The 20428-nt window shown below is 34.7% G+C and overlaps 2 protein-coding genes across 8 annotated transcripts in view; one reads left to right on the top strand and one right to left on the bottom strand.

Moving 5' to 3' along the window:
* The window catches only part of LOC127855380 (sodium/nucleoside cotransporter 1-like), a 54936-nt gene that overhangs the window by 14852 nt on the left and 19656 nt on the right, over nt 1-20428 (top strand). For all 4 annotated transcript variants that reach the window (XM_052390883.1, XM_052390884.1, XM_052390882.1 and 1 more), the window contains 2 exons: nt 128-319; nt 850-1011. In XM_052390883.1, the coding sequence (XP_052246843.1) occupies nt 128-319; nt 850-1011 (354 nt within the window). The remainder of the gene's footprint in view (nt 1-127; nt 320-849; nt 1012-20428) is intronic.
* LOC127855381 (uncharacterized) lies at nt 3687-17582 on the bottom strand. Of its 4 annotated transcripts, none has more exons than XM_052390890.1 (4): nt 17377-17582; nt 11935-13103; nt 10556-10720; nt 3687-8075 (listed from the first exon to the last, which is right to left on the bottom strand). In XM_052390890.1, exons 2-4 carry the CDS (start codon nt 12368-12370, stop codon nt 7789-7791), a joined length of 888 nt encoding a protein of 295 aa, XP_052246850.1. In that variant the 5' UTR covers nt 12371-13103; nt 17377-17582; the 3' UTR covers nt 3687-7788. The 4 variants fall into 4 exon arrangements, with proteins under 4 accessions (XP_052246850.1, XP_052246847.1, XP_052246849.1 ...); XM_052390887.1 differs by lacking the exon at nt 17377-17582 and adding an exon at nt 16269-16439; XM_052390889.1 differs by lacking the exon at nt 17377-17582 and adding an exon at nt 16265-16439.

Here is a 20428-nt window from a genome sequence, read left to right on the forward strand (position 1 = left end):
AATCAGTTCAGTTTGAGTTGTCTCCCTTTATCATACTTTTTTTTCACATTGAAAAACTGGTTTTGTGACAATGTTGTCCCTTGTTTTCCTTGTTGTTCTGTTGTTTTACATAACTTTTTGTCCACAGGTAAACTGGAGGCCCGTTTTGGCTGGATTCTGTCTGCAATTTTACCTGGCCTTGCTTATCTTACGCTGGAATTTTGGGCGGAGCCTATTTGAGTGGGTGGGGCAATGCATGCAGAAATTCCTCAACTTTGCAGATTCAGGCTCAGCATTTGTGTTTGGACAAAACTTCAAGGAACACATGTTTGCCTTCAAGGTACTGGTATATATTGTACAATTAGTATATTCAAACTTCAAAAAATGATCTAGCAGCATTACAAATTAATAATTAAAGATTATACAAGTGGTTGTAATTCTTTACATTTATTGGGAAAAGGTGGGCTGGCTAATTCAGTTGGTCGAGTTTTGAACTACAAATCCAAGGTCTCAGATTCTTTTCCTGGCCTTGCCACTTAGCATGGGTGGGTATTGGTCATGACATTACTTCTACAGCCATTCACCTCTACCTTTCGTTTAAGTAGAGTAGTTGTCTATTACTGGCAAAAGTGTGTGCACTTTCTACAGGTAAACCAGCTTGCTGAGGACTTTGAGCTTTCACCATTATACATGATTGACAGAAATCCAGTGAACAAATACAAACAAAGATTGAATCAAAAATAAGTGTTTTAAAGAAGTTTCTCAGCCTTTCTACTGATCGAGTTCAAACCAAATTGTCATACTATAAATATTAGAACAATGCAACAAAGCTGTGAAACTGGTATTAAGATGTGTCTTGTTTTTTTCCAGGTTCTGCCAGTGATTGTGTTTTTTAGCTGCACAATCAACGTACTGTACTACATGGGTGCCATGCAGCAGCTGATGAGTAAAATTGGCTGGGTACTGCAGAAAGTGCTGGGAACCACTGCCCCGGAGTCACTTTGTGTGGCTGGAAATATATTCATTGGAATGGTGAGTGCACTATAGTCTACTGGGTTTGTGTTCTATGTACTTGTGAGTAATTGCATTTGGGCCGTGCTCTGTGAAAAGGGTGTTTAATGCATGTGCACTTTCTGCTTTTATGATATTTTTCGTTTCAAGAAAGTTTCCTCGATCAAAAATCTAGTATAGGCAGAAAGTGTTGTCCCTGATTAGCCTGTGCCGACATCACTGGCCAATCTTGGCCGATACTTTACGCACATGCATTAAACCCCCTTTTCACAGAGTGCGGCTCATTTTTATTTTGCAATTGAGTGCTGTTATGTCAGATAAGAGTGCTCCTTTGTTCGGTGCATGAGTGCATTTTGATCTTGGGAGTGGGTTGCGCTGTAGTCAGCTGAGTGGGTTTGCTCCCTTAGATTGGCTAGGCAGAGCACCTGAGTAAAGTTGTTTGGGAATCTTTCAATAATTTTTGATAAATTGTATTTTAAAGTATTGTAACATTAAATAATCATTTTGCAGATACATTATTATAATTATTCATGTTATTGAGGTAATAGAACACACACAAAGATTTGTTGAAATGGTAATAAGGGAAGTAATCGCTTTATTAAATTGATTTAAGAGGAGCATCATTTACCTCCCATGTTAGGAAATAATTTAAGCCAAATAAGAAAAATAATATCGGTTTGGAGAGCCACTGAGTATCTCTGAAAGGTCCACATAGAATTGTTAAAAGTTCACTTCACAATTATGTGGTATTGCTAACTTAACACTTGTGAACCAAAGTAGCATATTATTTATTCTACTCTACATTATTTCCTATATTTTACTTACTTAGAATGTAAAATAGACATGTTTATGTATACTTACATAGAGAATACTAGGTTAGCGTTGAATACAGTGAAGTTTATGTTGCGAGGCTTAGAACGCCGGAAGCCCGAGCTTTGGCGATCATGATTCTATTTATCCCATTTGATTTTTTTCAACGTGACATTTAACATAAATAGATCTAATAACCTTAACAATAATTTTAATTCAGTCATAAAAGCGCTTAAAATCTAACAAATGTAACCATGCGTAATGATATGCATGTATTTGTTCTGGTACGCAAAATAGTCTTTAAAAAATTCACACACAAACTGTAAAACAAGTAAAAATATCAACATATGCCTACATTCAATTTTACGCAGTATTCGAATTTTAACACATTACGACCGCGAAAAGAAGATTTTACTTTACTATAATTCATTTTATTTTCGAAAGAAAATGATCAAAATCCAATATGGCGGCGATTGCTCCTGACAAAATGCTGTCGATGTCAACATACATGTACACCATCGACGACCTAGTTCTGGCTACCATAACTTTAAATGTCGCTTTTTATGATTTTTGACTGGCACGACTTTGTACTGGTCTGTAAATACTAAATAAACTGTACGCTGAAGTTTCTTTAGCTATCGACGACCTTGACAATTTTGACGAGTAAACAGACAATTGCAGCGACTGACACTTTATTTGACAAAATATACAGGGCAATACGTTTTCCGACTTCGGACGACGAATTTAAGGACGCGCAGAACGTGTTTTATATATAATGTTATGGGTATGCCGTATGTGATCCGATGCATCAATGGCGCCCATGTTAAAATCATTTCCCCGAGAACAGGGAACGACAAAAGTACAAACAAAAATAAAAAAACACGTAAGAACTAGTATCTTACCTTTAATTATCCTTTAAAATCCATCTAATAATCCATTTTACTCAATAATTGACGATTTTGCATCTAGGGTCTTTAATAATTATTTCAGCATATTTAAATAAAGACCCTTATGCCATTCTATCACTTTATTCAAATGAGTTTATGAACGCGATAAACTTTCTTCTTCGTCACATGCTACGTCATTTACTCTACATTACTGCTGTTCAAATGAACCGGAGCAGTCTATCTAATAATAGCCGTTGGTAAACTCGGTTGCATTTGCAGATTTCTGCATACAAACATAATTATGTTTAAACTTGCACAATGTTTCATTTATCTATGGTAAATGCCCTTATTGTACGAGAAAATAATTTAATATATAAATACACAAAGAATGGAAAACATTCCAGTACACAACAGATAAATGAGTAGAAAATACCCGTGTACAAAATGGGACGTTCCCAATTCCAGTGTGGTGCTATTTTTACCATCTTATACTTTACACAGCTCTATGCCTAACGTGAATTAAATAGGACAGCAAACATAGCAGATTATTCATCAACTGTGCGATATGTGTATGGCTTGTTGTACATTCTTAATATTTAAGTTAAATGTCAAAAGTATATGGTTTGGTTATAAACAATGCACATTACACGAAATAAGGAAAATGTGAGCAATTGACAATTCAGATATGTAGGCATACAGTACATGTAGAAAACATGTGAAATAAGTCGCGTTTATAATAAATCGTCAAAAAATGGGGAAAATGATGCAATAAGTATGTCCTTTTATGAAGCCATCTATCAGCTGATTCATTATACGGATGGCGAAAAATTATGTCATATGACTAGATTTAAAGGTTGAAGCAGGGACCTATACAATTTGTTTGTATAGGTCCCTGGTTTAAGGTCGTATAATTTTGAAGCTTAAGTTTTGTGGACTTTGTTTCTTATGAAAAATCATTTAGTGGTAAATATAAATAAAAAAATAACAAAACAAAAATCGTGTAATTTTATATTTTATTTCAACATTTCTTTTGGTGAATATGTCATATATATATTTTTCTGCAAAATATGCACATTTTCTTCTAATGGGTGACCTTAAAATTCGATCAATTGACCAAACAATATCGACCTGATTTTAGCGCATATCGCATGACGTCATTTAAAAGTAGTCCGTGCACGCGACAGGTATATTCCACAGTGTTGAATACAAGCAAGTATATTCCACACTGTGTTATACCGTCAATGTCGCGGTGAAAATGGGATAAAAAGTGAAAGAGGTATAAAAGAATCACATGGAATGTTATGAGTCTGTCTGTAAGTTTGTCCATAGATACATCTTTGGCAGTTTTTCACCCAACAACATTCACAACTGCTGGCGTTGTCCATTGTGATGTGACATTGTGCCATTCTTATCATATTTCATTAAAAATTACAAATGTTATGCAACTTTTTCAACTTAGTTTTTAGATTCTCTTTAATATCAAGCTTATTATGCCCCACTTCGAAGAAGAGGGGGTATATTGTTTTGCACATGTCTGTCCGTCCGTCCACTGAATGGTTTCCGGATGATAACTCAAGAACGCTTACGCCTAGGATCATGAAACTTCATAGGTACATTGATCATGACTCGCAGATGACCCCTAATGATTTTCAGGTCACTAAGTCAAAGGTCAAGGTCACGGTGACACGAACCAGTAAAATGGTTTGCGAATGATAACTCGAGAACGCTTACGCCTAGGATCATGAAACTTCATAGGTACATTGACCATGACTCGCAGATGACCCCTATTGATTATGAGGTCACTCGGTCAAAGGTCAAGGTCACGGTGACTTGACACAGAAAAATGGTTTCCGGATGATAACTCAAGAACACTTACGCCTAGGATCATGAAACTTCATAGGTACATTGATCATGACTCGCAGATGACCCCTATTGATTTTCAGGTCACTAGGTCAAAGGTCAAGGTCACGGTGACTCGAACCAGTAAAACGGTTTCCGGATTATAACTCAAGAACACTTACGCCTAGGATCATGAAACTTCATAGGTACATTGATCATGCCTCGCAGATGACGCCTATTGATTTTCAGGTCACTAGGTCAAAGGTCAAGGTCACGGTGACATGAACCAGTAAAAAGGTTTCCAGATGATAACTCAAGAACGCTTTCGTCTAGGATCATGAAACTTCATAGGTACATTGATCATGACTTGCAGATGACCCCTATTGATTTTCAGGTCACTAAGTCAAAGGTCAAGGTCACGGTAACCCGAAATAGTAAAATGGTTTCCGGATGATAACTCAAGAACGCTTATGCCTAGGATCATGAAACTTCATAGGTACATTTATCATGACTCGCAGATGACCCCGTTTGATTTTCAGGTCACTAGTTGAAAGGTCAAGGTCACGGTGACTTGACACAGTAAAATGGTTTCCGGATGATAACTCAAGAAAGCTTACGCCTAGGATCATGAAACTTCATAGGTACTTTGATCAGTCACTGGCAGATGACCCCTATTGATTTTCAGGTCACTAGGTCAACGGTCAAGGTCACAGTGACTCGAAACAGTTAAATGGTTTCCTGATGATAACTCAAGAATAATTAGCCCTAGGATCATGAAACTTCATAGGTACATTGATCATGACTGGCAGATGACCCCTATTGATTTTCAGTTCACTAGGTCAAAGGTCAAGGTCACAGTGACAATTAACGTATTCACACAATGGCTGCCACTACAACTGACAGCCCATATGGGGGGCATGCATGTCTTACAAACAGCCCTTGTTAATTTACACTATAAGCAGATAATTAACTGTATTAATAACGTTAAACCTCTTCTCTAAAACCACACTGTAGAGTAATATTTAGTTTACAGAATTGTACAGAGATCCTCTACAAAGCTCTTTAAACCATGCTCCTTCGGGCAAAACTGGGCATTTTGGGAGAGATATTCTTAATCACTATTTTGGCAAGTTCTAGTTTGTATTGTTCCCATAACAACACTATTTTCAACATCATGCATTTTCAATAACATGTAATTGAGGAAAAAAGTTCCTTGTGAAAATCATCTTTTTTAAACCTGTGTTAAAATATATTTCATGCATACAGTGTTGAATCTGGTAACAAAGTAATTCATAATAAAGTAGTTATCATGTTTGAAAATGAAACAATATCAACATTGACATTTGACTAGCAATGAAGATTATACTTTAAGAAATGTAAATAAAGTATGAACAATGGTTTAGATTTAATCAAGCATACAGACATGTATGTATACACAAGGAAGTAAAAACAAATGTGAAGCAGAAAATTAACAATTGAAACACATTGCATGAATACAAGTTGAATTTTTATTTTTATGCAATAGTTTTGTTTTACACATCCATGAATAACTCAAATAATCATATTGTACATTCTTATACAACAATTAAAAATACATCAGTTCTTTAAAATTCATATTCTGATAAAAGTTATTTTAGATAAAATTGCACAATTATTGAAAAATATATAAAAACAAGTTTAAAATTGTTGGCCCCTTGAATTACAAGCAACATGTCCATTGTACTAAATGCGTACATTTTGGGGAAATGTGTTATTTTTTTCCTTTAATGTTCTTGCATTTTCTCACAGATACCAGACTTCTTCTGTCAGCTCAGTTCATGGTTGTGTTCGTTCAGAATTCTGTAATTGTTGGCAAAGAAACATCATCTCCTAGGTGTGAGTAAACATCCTGGGACTAGAATGATATGGGTTTGCTCTGTGAAAAGGGGGTTTAATGCATGTGTGTAAAGTGCTGTCCCAGATTAGCCTGGGAAGTCTGCACAGGCTAATCTTGAAAGAACACTTTCAGCCTAAACTGCATTTTTAATAAGGAGATACTTTCTTTAAATGAAAAATATCATAAAAGTGGACAGTGTTGTCCCTGATTAGTCTGTGCAGACTGCACAGGCTAATCTGGGACAACGCTTTACGCACTTGCATTAAACCCCATTTTTCACAGAGCACGGCCCATATTCATTAATAACTGCACTACACAACTGAGTCATGGTCTCACATGTTGGACCCATATAGAAACCTCTAAAGGATCCATCTGTTCCTGATTTGAGACAACTGGGCAAGATAGTGGCATTTGTTGGACTGTGAGGTAATCCAATATGGAACAGTGTCCCTTTACATCATATCTCTTGTGCCAGCGTTTGAGCTATACTACATTTCAAAATCTTTAGATATTAGCCCAACTGAGTGGGATTTCCAAGATTCATTTATTTGAAATTCAGTATTTTATCACAGTTTTCATACATCAAAATCTTTAGATATTAGCCCAACTGTGTGGGATTTCCAAGATTCATTAATTTGAAATTCATTATTTTATCACAGTTTTCATACATCGGTTACTAGTTCAGCTGTATGATTCATTCAGATGCCTTGCAATACCTAATGAGCTGCATATGACATGTAAATGTTTTGAACTATCTCCTTAGCTGTATTTTACATACAGATGTCTTGCATTATCTCATCATCTACCGGTTTGTACAACATACAGATGTCTTGAATTATCTCATTAGCTGTGTTGAACAATAAGATATGTTGCATTATCTCATCAGCTATGTGTTGAGTTTAGATCTCTTGCATAATCCCATCAGCTATGTGTTGAGTTTAGATCTCTTGCATAATCTCATCAGCTATGTGTTGAGATCAGATCTCTTGCATAATCTCATCAGCTATGTGTTGAGTTTAGATCTCTTGCATAATCTCATCAGCTATGTGTTGAGTTCAGATCTCTTGCATAATCTCAATAGCTATGTGTTGAGATCAGATCTCTTGCATAATCTCATCAGCTATGTGTTGAGATCAGATCTCTTGCATAATCTCATCAGCTATGTGTTGAGATCAGATCTCTTGCATAATCTCATCAGCTATGTGTTGAGATCAGATCTCTTGCATAATCTCATCAGCTATGTGTTGAGATCAGATCTCTTGCATAATCTCATCAGCTATGTGTTGAGATCAGATCTCTTGCATAATCTCATCAGCTATGTGTTGAGATCAGATCTCTTGCATAATCTCATCAGCTATGTGTTGAGTTCCGATCTCTTGCATAATCTCAATAGCTATGTGATATATTCCGATGTCTTGAACTATCTCTGTCTTGTAGTAGGGCAACATCCTGTTGTGGTAACTCTTCCCTGTCAGAGATGGGGTAGTAGCCGAGCCCTGCAGTGGGCTGTCTGTGGTTCACGTGTCGGTACATGATGTGTACTGCCAGCAGCAGACAGGCCCCTCCCCCAGCCACACACATGGCCCATCCCACGTGAAGGTCAGTGATCTGATAGTTGACCTCACCTGTGTCTGCCGCTGCATACACGAGAACTCCCAGCAACATGAAGATGCCTGCAAGGGATTTTTGAAAAATGTTAATTATTGAGCCTCAATCTGGGAAAATGGGGCTTAATGCATGACAAAGGTCGCCGTGGTGTTATGGATATGGTGTCCGCCTTGCGACCGGGACGTCACGGGTTCGATCCCCACCGTGGGAGCGTTCTTTAGATCTCCCCCAAAGACACCAAGTACTGGTTCTAGGCCCAGGAAACGGACTCGAGAGCATTTATATAAGCCTAAGGCTTTCGACGCAATCGAGCTAAAATAAATAGGTTTAAACTAATGCATGTTTGTTAAGTGTCATCCATGATTTGGAAAGTCCCCCCCCCCCCCCGGCCTACATAAGCATTCCTTATGCTTCATGACATATTTGCTTAATCCTCTATACAAATAGGGTTTGCGGCAATCATCTTATGCACTGCAAGATATTTAACACATGCATGTTTACATGGATAAAAATAATCATGGTAAATGGAAACTCCTGCTACACGAAAAACTAAAAAACGTTGGAACAAGTCTTATATTTGAATGTAACTTAGATGAAGCAATAATAAATAAAGTAAGTAAAGAAAATATATTCTTAAAAGAGATGCTTACCGCATGGCAAAACATCAAAAACCAATATAATAATTCACAAAAAAATATCCCCTTATGTCATCATGTTATATGGAACAACAAAGATATAACAATCAATAACAAATCTATATTCCTAGTAAACTGGTATAATAAGGGTGTAAAAACAATTGGCCATTTTTACAATTATCAAATAAATACATATTATACGTTTAGTGAAATGCAATACTTATATAACATAAATCCACAAGAATTTTTAAATTATTATTCACTATTATCCGCGATTCCAAACGAATATAAAACAATATTGCAAACACAAGGGATAAATACATGTACAATGCCAGAAAAAACGTTTTGTAATGTAATAGAGAATTCCAAGCAAATAAACAAAACACTTTATAGTATACAACAAAAATCACAAAATACAAATGACAACTCTACTGAAATGAAATGGAAAAAACAATTGAATGTAAATGAAAATACCGACTGGAGAATAATATATATAATTCCATTTAAGTCAACCATTGATACATATCTGCGTAACTTTCAATATAAATTCTTATCTCGAATAATACCAACAAATAAATTTTTAACAAAATGCGGACTGAAAGAGTGTAGTTTGTGCGAGTTTTGCCAATCAGATATTGAAACAATTGACCACTTATTTTGGGAATGCGCTTACATTCAAGAATTATGGACAAAACTGCAGTACTTTCTAAAACAAGTGAATATTGAAATAAAATTAAACAAAGAAATGGCTTTTTTTTGGTATTATCGACAAAAAGGTTTACAGCGATGTTTTAAATTTTATATTAATCTTAATAAAAACATTCATATTTAATATGAAAATAAAAAAATGTATCCCAAACTTCAACATTTTTCTTAATTATCTTAAGATAAAAATACAGACAGAAGCAGAAATTGCCCTTTCTAAAAACAAACTTGAAAAACATAACCAAAAATGGATCCACTTCGTGAGATATTTTGCAACCAATACAACTTAGATAACCTCTTTGAATACATATGTGCCCATAGTATCAATAATAGTATGTTTTATTTTTTTATATTTTTAAAAAAAAAACGTCAACCAAAAGTATATCCCAATTAATAATTAAAAACTTTTTTATTATGCTCTGAACATGTTTTAAAATGTTGTTATTTTTTCAAGAACCGTCTAAACACATTGTGTATTGTGTGTGTGTGTGTGTGTGTGTGTGTGTGTGTGTGTGTGTGTGTGTGTGTGTGTATGTGTGTGTGTGTGTGTGTGTGTGTGTGTTTGTGTGTGCGTGTGCGTGTGCGTGTGTGCGTGTGCGTGTGTGTGTTTTGTATAACTCTGACAAATATATGTTGTATATGTAACAACTTTAATGAATGAATACATTGTAGTATATGTCTATATACTTATGTACAACTCGAAAATAATCCTGAATGAAAAAAAAAAATGTTTACATTACCAAAAGGCTGGTTTAGTTAGATTAATTACATTTTATGTTAGCAGAAAATGCACATGCATTGCCTTTTCTGGGATGCTGAAGACACTCATATAGCCTGCGGCTCTATAGTTATTTGTACCCTAGTCCTGTGAAGATGTGCATACATATAGAGGGGCATTGGATATCAGTGACAAGTACAGAACATAAAGGCTGCTTCTACTGCAAACAATTACGATCATTTAAGCCTGGTCATGTGTAAAAGGGTCTTGTGTCATATGCAGCCAGCGTAACTCCAGACTTGCCTGCACATTTGCAGTCTGATCAGGAGCTACCCTATCCTCTTATAAGACCAGGAAATCTTATGTGACTTTTTAGCGTACAGGGAAGTTCCTGACCAGACAGGGCAAATTTGTGCAGGCTGGTCGGGTTTAAGCATTCCGCATGAGGCATAAGACACATTTTCACATGACACAGTTATTTCTTTACCAGCAGTTCCAACTGCCACTGCTGATCTTTCTAAGTCAAAGTCTTGTTTCTTTCGTTGGCTGTACACAACTGTTGCAAGGACAACAGCCAGTATGAAGTCCCCAACAATCTGCAGGGCCAGCACAAAACTGTTGAAGTCAGAAAACTCCAAGTTGTCGCACCATTCTGAAGAAATAAATAGTTCCTAAGAATATTTTGAAAGACATTGTTACAAAAATTGGTTCATGTGTCATGTCAATTAATGTTTCATAAAGAGTTTTTTCAGTACTTTTCTGTAATTTATGGTAAATAATGATTTCATTCAAAAATCTATTTTGGACCAAATTGACATGACGCCTGGACGATGATCGATCCGCCCACTTAATCACGTGGCTTAGCGGTTAGCAAACCTAGACAAGCTAACACCAAAATGGCTCCTTTGCCTATATATTGCATATAGATTTACGCGATATTCCGGATTATTTTTATGGACTTTTTCACACAATATAACACTTGTAAAAGGGGTTTGTGTCATTTAGCTATTATGCAAATGCAAAAATATACGTTTATATAGAACATCAGCTATTTATAACGTTTTTTTCGGTACATTAAACACGCTCTCAAACGAGTGCGCGCTTACCGAAATCGAACCTGTTACTACGTGTAATGGTGGTATTAACAATAAATTAACACTTCTATTAATCACCTAGTAACTGACAAAACTATAAAAAACATGAACTATTATGTGATGATCAGATCGATAACATAAACTATTTAAATCTGCTAGTATATTCGATGGTAAGATATTGTAATTGTCTTTGACAGTGTTGACGTTCAGTTGTTCATGGGGACGACCGCTTGCATTTATCCATCTCTTACACTTCACAAGATCTCTTTTCGGCTTTGGAAACAATATAAATTCAATGCCACCAACTAATCTGTCAGGATATCGATTGTCCGAGTTACGTAATCCCCATTGAAACCATTTAACCATTTTTAATCTACGTTTTTAAAGAGATAAACAAAAGCAACTCGATGAAATAAAAGTGAACCTAGACATAGCTTGTCTAGGAAATGGCGGACAGTTCGTTGCTAATTAGCACGCCCGATTAATAGATCGCTGATTGGTAGATCAATTCTTAGATAAGGATTTGATTGACAGGCGGCGTCATGTCAATTCAATTCAACAATAAAGCCTTTTTTATGAAAACTAAATATTGTGTGGCGTTCATTACAATCTTAGGTTATCATTAGAACTTAAAAAGCTTTGAAATGAAAATAATGATTGAGGTGCATTTGTAACTAAAAAGATTGGAAAAAAAAAATAAAAAAAAACGTAAATCATTTAAATCACAATAAAATAAGCTTAGCGTAAAAAACGTAAAATGTTATGCACCCACCCTGTACATTGAGCACACAGTATTTCCCCTCGCGGTATCTCTCGATGCAGTAACGCTGCCACAGGCCCTCCTGTATATGTACATTGATCTCGCAGTCCCAGCCAGGGGGCCTTTCGGATGAGTCCTCAGTTACCATGGTTACCAGGGCAATATGATTTGTTGAATTCTGATTGGTTGAAATCTTACTGGTGGCTTTTGAGTTTGTATGCCCAGTAAAATCACTGCCACCAATGAGTCCTGAAGCAGTTGTGACGTTTGGTCCGCTGATGCTGGTTGCCGATAGTGATGGTGTGCTGGTGTGGTTAGTTGAGCTCGAGTTTGTTTGATGCTTATGCTCGGTGTGGTACCACGCTGGAAGAGCTATACCCACAATGTTGACCACAACCAGTAGTGATAGTGTGGATATCAGAATGTACTTGTAAACTCTTGACTGCATTGTAGATCTCTTCAGTGCGGGCAATATCTCCGATTTTTTCTACAGTACCTTGACTAATGTTCACAAATGTCACTTCAGTTTTTCAAAGTCAGCTTGCACAGCACAAATTTCTAATTGAAACGATATAACTTTGCAATTCTCTTTAGCTTCACTCACACACCATAAGTTTAATGGCTTATTTTTAGTTCTATATGTAATGTTTAAATGAAACACTGATATTTGAGAACAAGTATTTCAAAAACCACAAAGTATTCCTGACATTTTGATGCACATGATTATTATAACTGTTAAAAGTTTAAACACTGCAGTTCCCTTTCAATACTGTTAAATGTCAGTCAGGAAGTTTAACCGTCACTTCACTGTAGTTGAATTAAGTTACTGGTACAATCACTACTCAATGTTGTCCTTATAGTATGTACATTGTACTTTTCATATGTTGAAATGACCAGCTTTTAAGTTAGACTTCACCACTTAAATCGACTGGTATTATATATCAAAATTCAGTTTGAAAGGACTGTATCTACTTCAATCTGGTCTATTAAAGTGTGAACATCCTGTAAACACAATAATAGTACTTCATTCATGCATGAATGCATTCATGGATGTCTTGAATAGTGTGTCATTTAGGATTGCGCAATCTTCCTCTCCTTTATGACTGGTCCTCTGGTCCAGTCTAGTATGGTCTGTTGGGGAGATGGTTCACTCTGCAGTCACATTAGTTGGACTTGGTGCTCTAAAAAAATATCATGATTTAAACCGTTACTTATCATAGTGGATAGAATGATTTTCATCTCAACATTTCGTCAAATTTAAACATCACATTTTGAATAAAATTCATAACCACAAAATGTAAACATTCACCTTGATTATAATTCAGAACAATTAATTTATTCTGAGCGTTAAACCTTTAGAGACATGTTGTTTACAAAAATCGTGTGTTTTGTATAAACACATCATTCTGCTCACTGAGTATAGTTGGGATTTACTAATATTGTATAATTCTTTATGTACATGAGTGGGTTATGGACTGGAAAATTTTCAAAATTTTAAAAGTCAGTGCAATGGTTGTCTGATATCTGAGTTTTTCAGAACCTTTAATCTTAATATTTGTTATTTGTATGTCCCCCACCACTATAGTGGGGGACATATTGTTTTTGCCCTGTCAGTCTGTTGGTTTGTTTGCTCCAACTTTAACATTTTGCCATAACTTTTGCAATATTAAAGATAGCAACTTCATATTTGGCATGCATGTGTATCACATGAGGCTGCACATTTTGAGTGGTGAAAGATCAAGGTCATCCTTCAAGGTCAAAGGTAAAAAAAAAATCAAAGCGGCGCAGAAGGGGACATAGTGTTTCCGACAAACACATTTCTTGTTTCTCTTATTAAAATAAATACGAGTGTGCATATCTGTTTAAATTGTGTGCTTCCTTTTAAAATAAAGAATTGAGTTACACAAAAAGAAAAAAGGATTGTTATAAATATGACAATGATATCAATCAATTATTTTATCTTAAAACCAATAGATCATAAAAAAAAATTACATATTTTTTTTGCAAATACTACACCTATTCAAAAGCACTGTGTTTATATTAAGATGTTCATCCCTTGTACAAATTGCTATTTATTAAGAACCAATTTTGTTAACATTTAATCAGAATGGTGTTTGAGTGCAAGATGTTACAAATAACACTTCAACAACAAATTCACAGAGTGAATTGATATGAATTTATGTTTACCTGACTGCCACCTGCTAGCTGATCGTAATTAGGATTATGCAAATAATGTATTCCTTTATAAAATGTTAATTTACACAAACAAAGTTAAATATCCTGATTTTATTTTTAGATACATTTGTGTGCTTGTTTCTCCTTTCAATACATAATCCTGCTTAAATGTAAGGTACACAATCTCTCTGTCAAGGTGCCAAATACCAATGTGCCTTATGAAACTAATTACCACTCAGAAATTATTGTATTCCAACACCTGTCTTGACCCAGTCATAAGTCCATGTCTTACAAAGGTGATTATCTACCTGTAATCTCTGGTTTCAACTACCGTAAATTTGCAGCCATAAGTCGACCTAAAAACGATGCCAAAATTGACTTAAAAAGTCAACTCGACTTATGGATGAGGTACTAAATAAAAAAAATAAAAAAACATATTTCTGTACCTTTTTTTTAAAAGTAATAAATCTCTGAAGCGGAGGAATGATGACTGTTTACGGGAAGGCCGACTCGTCTTTTACTTATATGTCCGCCGATAACAAAATATTCATGTTTACATTGGTTTTTAATTCATTAATCTTCGTAATAAGTCCAAATAAAAACATGTAAAAATAACTTCGAAAATATTAAACATTTGTGACATACGGTAAAGTGGTGAAAATTATACATAGCAATTTGTCTATTGATACATCGCCCGCTGTCTGCTAAGAACAATAGTAAATCGACGGCTGACACTTGTACCCATTTAAAGTTAATCCGTGTAAATACAAACTGTCAACAGTTGCAGGTGTCTTTATGCCACCAATTATCGCTTCTCGGCCTTTGACTAAGATCAAAGTGTAAAGTATAGTGTTGGCATCCTTTCGATCATTTGTCTATATTGCGTCACGCCTAAAATAGTTATCCGTTAATGATATGCACAACGGTTCTGCTACAAACTACTTCTGACCAATCAAAAATAATTACTTGATCGTTGGATACGCCTTTAACCAATCGCTATTGTTCAACTTCACATGGTATATTTTTTGATTGGATGAAGGTGTGGTTTCGTTGATTTATTCACAACTGTCCCACAATTTATGCATAATCGTTTCGTAAATAAATAGATCTTATCTGATTAAAGATTTCATTCATTGAATGATTATAATAATATAACGCACTCACCCTGAATTATTAAAAAGTGTAAGTGGACATATCAAAAACACAATTACTTTGGATCATCTGCTTAGTATTATCAGATAAGACGTTTTTCCAGAATGCAAAAATTATTCCTCGGGTATCTCGTGATTTACGAATATGTATATAACAGTCGAATAGCGAGCGATGCGAGTGTTGGTAAATTCACGTGTTTCACGCATAATGGCGAAAGCGTTGTTGATTATTTGAGAGCAAGTTACAATTATTTTTACCATATAATGAATTTCTGCGTTCAAGATTTTACCGTTTTTTCACATCAATAGCACTAACATTTGAATACAAAAATATCTGCTCATAATATAAACACTGAAAGTTATTACGTTAAATGGGATACTAATTTTGATTTGTGAAATATATATTAAGTTCGAAATAATCAATGATATGTTATTATGATTTTGAACAATAAAATATATTTTTCGTTATAATAAATCATTGAAACGTTGAATGTTTCGTTTTAAATGTATTCTTATTATTAATATCCCAAAAAATGTCAACTGCCGGTACAGAAGCCCTCAGAACCATGACTAAAACGTCACTTAAACATGTCCGAGATAAAGGAAATTTACCCCCCGACTTATGGCAGAGTCAAGGCAAAAAACCAAGTTTTTCTAGCCACATTATACCCCTCGACTTATGGCCGAGGTAGACTTATGGCCGCGAATGTACGGCCAAACACATGACTTGTGTGACCTAGTCATGCTAGCACAATAACATGAATCAGTAAAATTAATAGGGAAAGTTTGTAAATATTCATATGATTCCTAAAATACAATTTCTAGTTTCCTATTATATTAAAAAACACAATACATATCATAAGTAAATAATTAATATGGCCAAAACAAATCAACTAATTCATCTCATAGTGTAAGACAGTTATACAGATTTAAACATGACATTTTTAATAAAGGCAATTAACTATTAATCATTAAGAAAGAAATACAACGTAGAAAAATTGCTTTAAAATACTAACTTACTGTCTATATCCTCGTATCACAAATTCCTTATCATGTTAAACATGTTTGACCGTGAAATTACCTTAAACAAAGTTTTAAAGCTGGAATATACTGGTAGCACAAAAATACATCAGCATTTATCAAGTTAACACAGGTAAGTATATCAGTGAGTCATAGAAAGGTGGTAAAACATACATGATGTATGTGAATTGGGAAAATAATGACCTCAGGGAAAAAGTTCAAACTATTATCACCTTATGAAAGGCAACTGCCATACACAATATTTACTTGAGAATTAGTGGTTATTTCCAGCCCATGTTGTTTGTTGTTGTTTGTCTGATTTCAAAAGAAATGCAAAATAGAACTAATATAAATGGGTTAATATATATATATATTTTGGAAAATAAGGCGATTTACATAACATGCAATCTCAATAATATATGTATATGATCTTAAAAATTGAATACCACAATTTACCATGCTCATTGTCAAATTGCAATCCCAAAACAAGACATTTTTGTTTAGAAACACAATGCCCCCTAATGCACCGCTTTGAAGCCATATATTTGACCTTTGACCTTAAATGATTACCTTGACCTTGACTTTTCACCTCTCAAAATGTGCAGCTCCATGAGAAACACATTCATGCCAAATATCAAATTGCTATCTTCAATAATGCAAAAGTAATGACCAAGGTTAAAGTTTTGGGACAGAATGACAGAGTGACAGAATGACAGACAGACCAAAAACAATATTTTCGATCAGGGGGGGGGGGCATAATAAATGTAGACATGGATCTTATAAATGCATCAGTGCCTTCACTGATAACATAATACAAATAATCTGTGTTTACAAACAATACCAATTTTGTGAGTTTCAATATGAATTGCATATCCTAAGCAAGATTTACTGTCATGAGGTATACAGTGATAGTCAGCTAAAGCAATAATATTACAGTAAATGTCACTCATGTACATGATAAACTAGGTGTTAAATTAATAATTACATAAAACATTGTATTAAGTTGCTTTAAATAGCATTATCTTAAGTAGCATTAGAAACAATTTATTTAAAGGTGCAAATAATGCATTAAATTTAGAAAAAGTTATAAAATGGTAATATGCCTTACCTGTAAGAGTAGAAGGTTTAAATTTATTCTAATGGAAAATCATAATCGCAATTTAAATAGGCACAGTTCCCATTCACATCGGGTGTACATTCCTGTTGTGTTCACAATTGCCCCAATCTTGCTTTGACCAGTGTCAAACTAAATAGGCAGAAGTGATAAAGATCAATCAACATACAATTATTGTGATTGTCTCTGGTATGCTTCTACAATTACAACCTTGTAACAACACTGTCTTTTGTAAATTAATGTTAATGCTGATATCACAAGTTGGTGATAAAATGTGTAACATGTATGTTTGTATAATATTTTCTGATACTATAGTCTTCAAAGTGATTCAATTTGATAAGTATGCAAAGCATTTTCTGACAAATGGAATTTAAAACATACATTTGCATGAACAGAAAACAATTAATAAAATACTAGAACAAAACCTACATTTATTTGTACAAATACAAAACGGAATCCCTGTGAAACAAAAATTACAGTCAAAATGTGGCAAAGAATTATTACGTTGATTATGTATTACAAAGCCATTTTGTGTTAGCTTTCCTGATACCATTATCCCATTTTCAATAAATCTGTAACCCAATGACATTTATTTGCCACTGTCAGAAAAAAGGTAGAATTGTAACATGAGCTTGAAGGTTAATTTATTGACTCTGAACTTTGTCAGACAAGAGGTTTGTAAGTAGATTTATAAATATAGGCAAACATCAGGATTCTCCCACATTACTAATTAATAGTTAATCAACTAGCTCATTATCAACAAACTTTATGATAACTATAGTCACACCTCTTGACTGCTGATAACAAAGAATATAAGTGGTTACATATATCACCCCAGGAAACCCGATGCCTGGTGAGCAGCGTAACACCAATCGAGCAGCGCTGCGTATTTACGCATGAACTTACATATTAAGGGTAAGTAAATTGGAAAAATTAAAAATGTTCAAAGTCCAATTTGAAACAACTGTGAATTCACATTGATAACAAAGGTATTGGCCTACATGTAGAAAAAATCTTGACAAATTTTCTTAACAAATGAGCGAAATGTGGCTCCCTGAAGTAGAAGATGGGCCATGTTCAGGCATTTAGGGGAAAAATACTGCTTTAATTTGCAAGCCCTTACAATAATGAAAGGATTTATACAAACTTGCACATGTCTGCCATAACCTCTCAACAGGGTTTCTCCAGAAAACTATTTATTGTGGAGAAATTTGCGTTTTTAGTGACCATGTTGGGAAAACATGGATACCAAATGGAGAAAACCAGGAAACCTTATGCGAGCGCGACTTTATAATTCTTTTTCATGAAAAAAATAAATAATTCTAGCCATTTTGTTGCAAGGTCTTTGCTTTGTAAGGACCTATAGTAAGTGTATGTGGGCACATATGCCTACAAATGTACTATGTACTTTTAATGCTTTATAATACATTCTATGATATTCTTTGCATTTCATCCAACATCATTTCAGAAACTTTAATCCTTTGTCTGATATATACTGATAGTTTTATCTTAATTACTAACTCGTTTGCCAGTTTGTGCTAAAATTACAATTTATCACAATGCTAGTGTTTCTCCCCCCCCCCCCCCCCCCCCCCTCACACACACACACACATTATTATACCCACACAAAGTCTGTTTGGGGGCTATATAGGAATCAGTTTGTCCCGTCCGTCCCTGTCCCAGTATGTTACGTCCGTTACGTTTTTTTGTCCGTCTGTCCGTCTTGATTTATTTTAATGAAATAACTTTTTAACAAATGAACATACAACCTTCAAACTTCATATGTTGATGCACCCTTATGAGCTTTATATATACACTACATCGTCTTTTAGGTCACTAGGTCAAAGGTCAAGGTCACTGTGATCTCTTATAGAAAACTGTAGCATAGGCTCCAGAATTAAATTGCTTCCACCTACAGCCTTCAAATTTCATGTGTAGATGCACCTTGATGACTTTCACATGTCACACGCTGTTTAAGGTCACTAGGTCAAAGGTCAATTTGATCTCTTATAGAAAACTTTATCATTGACTGTATAATGGAAGTGCTTTCACATACAGCATTCAAAATTCATATGTTGATGCACCTCTATGAGTTGTACAGGTCAAATCCAGTGACAGATCACAAGGTCAAAGGTCAATGTCACTTCAACCTCTTATAGAAAACTTAATGTTGGCTCCAGAACAAAAATGCTTCCATCTACAATCTTCAGATTACCTATGTAGATACACCTGACCTCAATGAGTTCTACATTATCACACTACATTATTTGGCCGTTTAAGGTCAAAGGTCAATTTTACAAATTGTTATCATAAAACTTATCAAACAACAAAACATTCAGGAATCATAAATATATTACAGAGTTAGTTACTTGACAATGATGAAAACTTTGTGCTTAACATGGTAACCATTTTAAAATAAATAAATACATGCACTTATTTTAAGCCGCTTTTGTGGAATGGAATATAAATTATTAAAAGTGCATAATAAAGTGAGTATAGGTAAAATGTCTTCTACATTCAAACATATTATATCAACATGAGTGCTATAGTTACTCTATCATCTATCATTGTCATTGCACAATATCAAAGACTGCTTGTGATTGTTAATTTGTTACAGCAACTAGCTGTAAAATGAGCTTTAATTAGTCCCATATTGGTTGGAAACTTGGTTTGTTACATCTGCAAGTGGGATAGACAGGAATAGTTGCTTTTGCGCAGTGTTCCATTTCTTGGTCTTAATATATCACAGGCATTGAGCAGAGATGCTTAGTGTTTGCTGGTGGTATGGTGTTAATAACGTATCAAACTTCTTCTAAAGTAGGTCATGTATTCGTTGACATCTTCATGATCTTCTGCAGAGAGACCCAGTCTGATGTTATTTTGTGCTTGAACAAAAATAAGATGTAATCAATAGTCACGAAGTTAAGCAAATTAAATTCATTATACTTTATCTATTGGCAACATAATATATCACATTTCACTAATGCAGCAACAGACAATGATTGTTGGTGAATTTCCAGATAGGTAATTTCTCCAAAACAAAAAT

Source organism: Dreissena polymorpha, chromosome 13 (assembly GCF_020536995.1).
Source record: "Dreissena polymorpha isolate Duluth1 chromosome 13, UMN_Dpol_1.0, whole genome shotgun sequence".
Classification (NCBI taxonomy): domain Eukaryota; kingdom Metazoa; phylum Mollusca; class Bivalvia; order Myida; family Dreissenidae; genus Dreissena; species Dreissena polymorpha.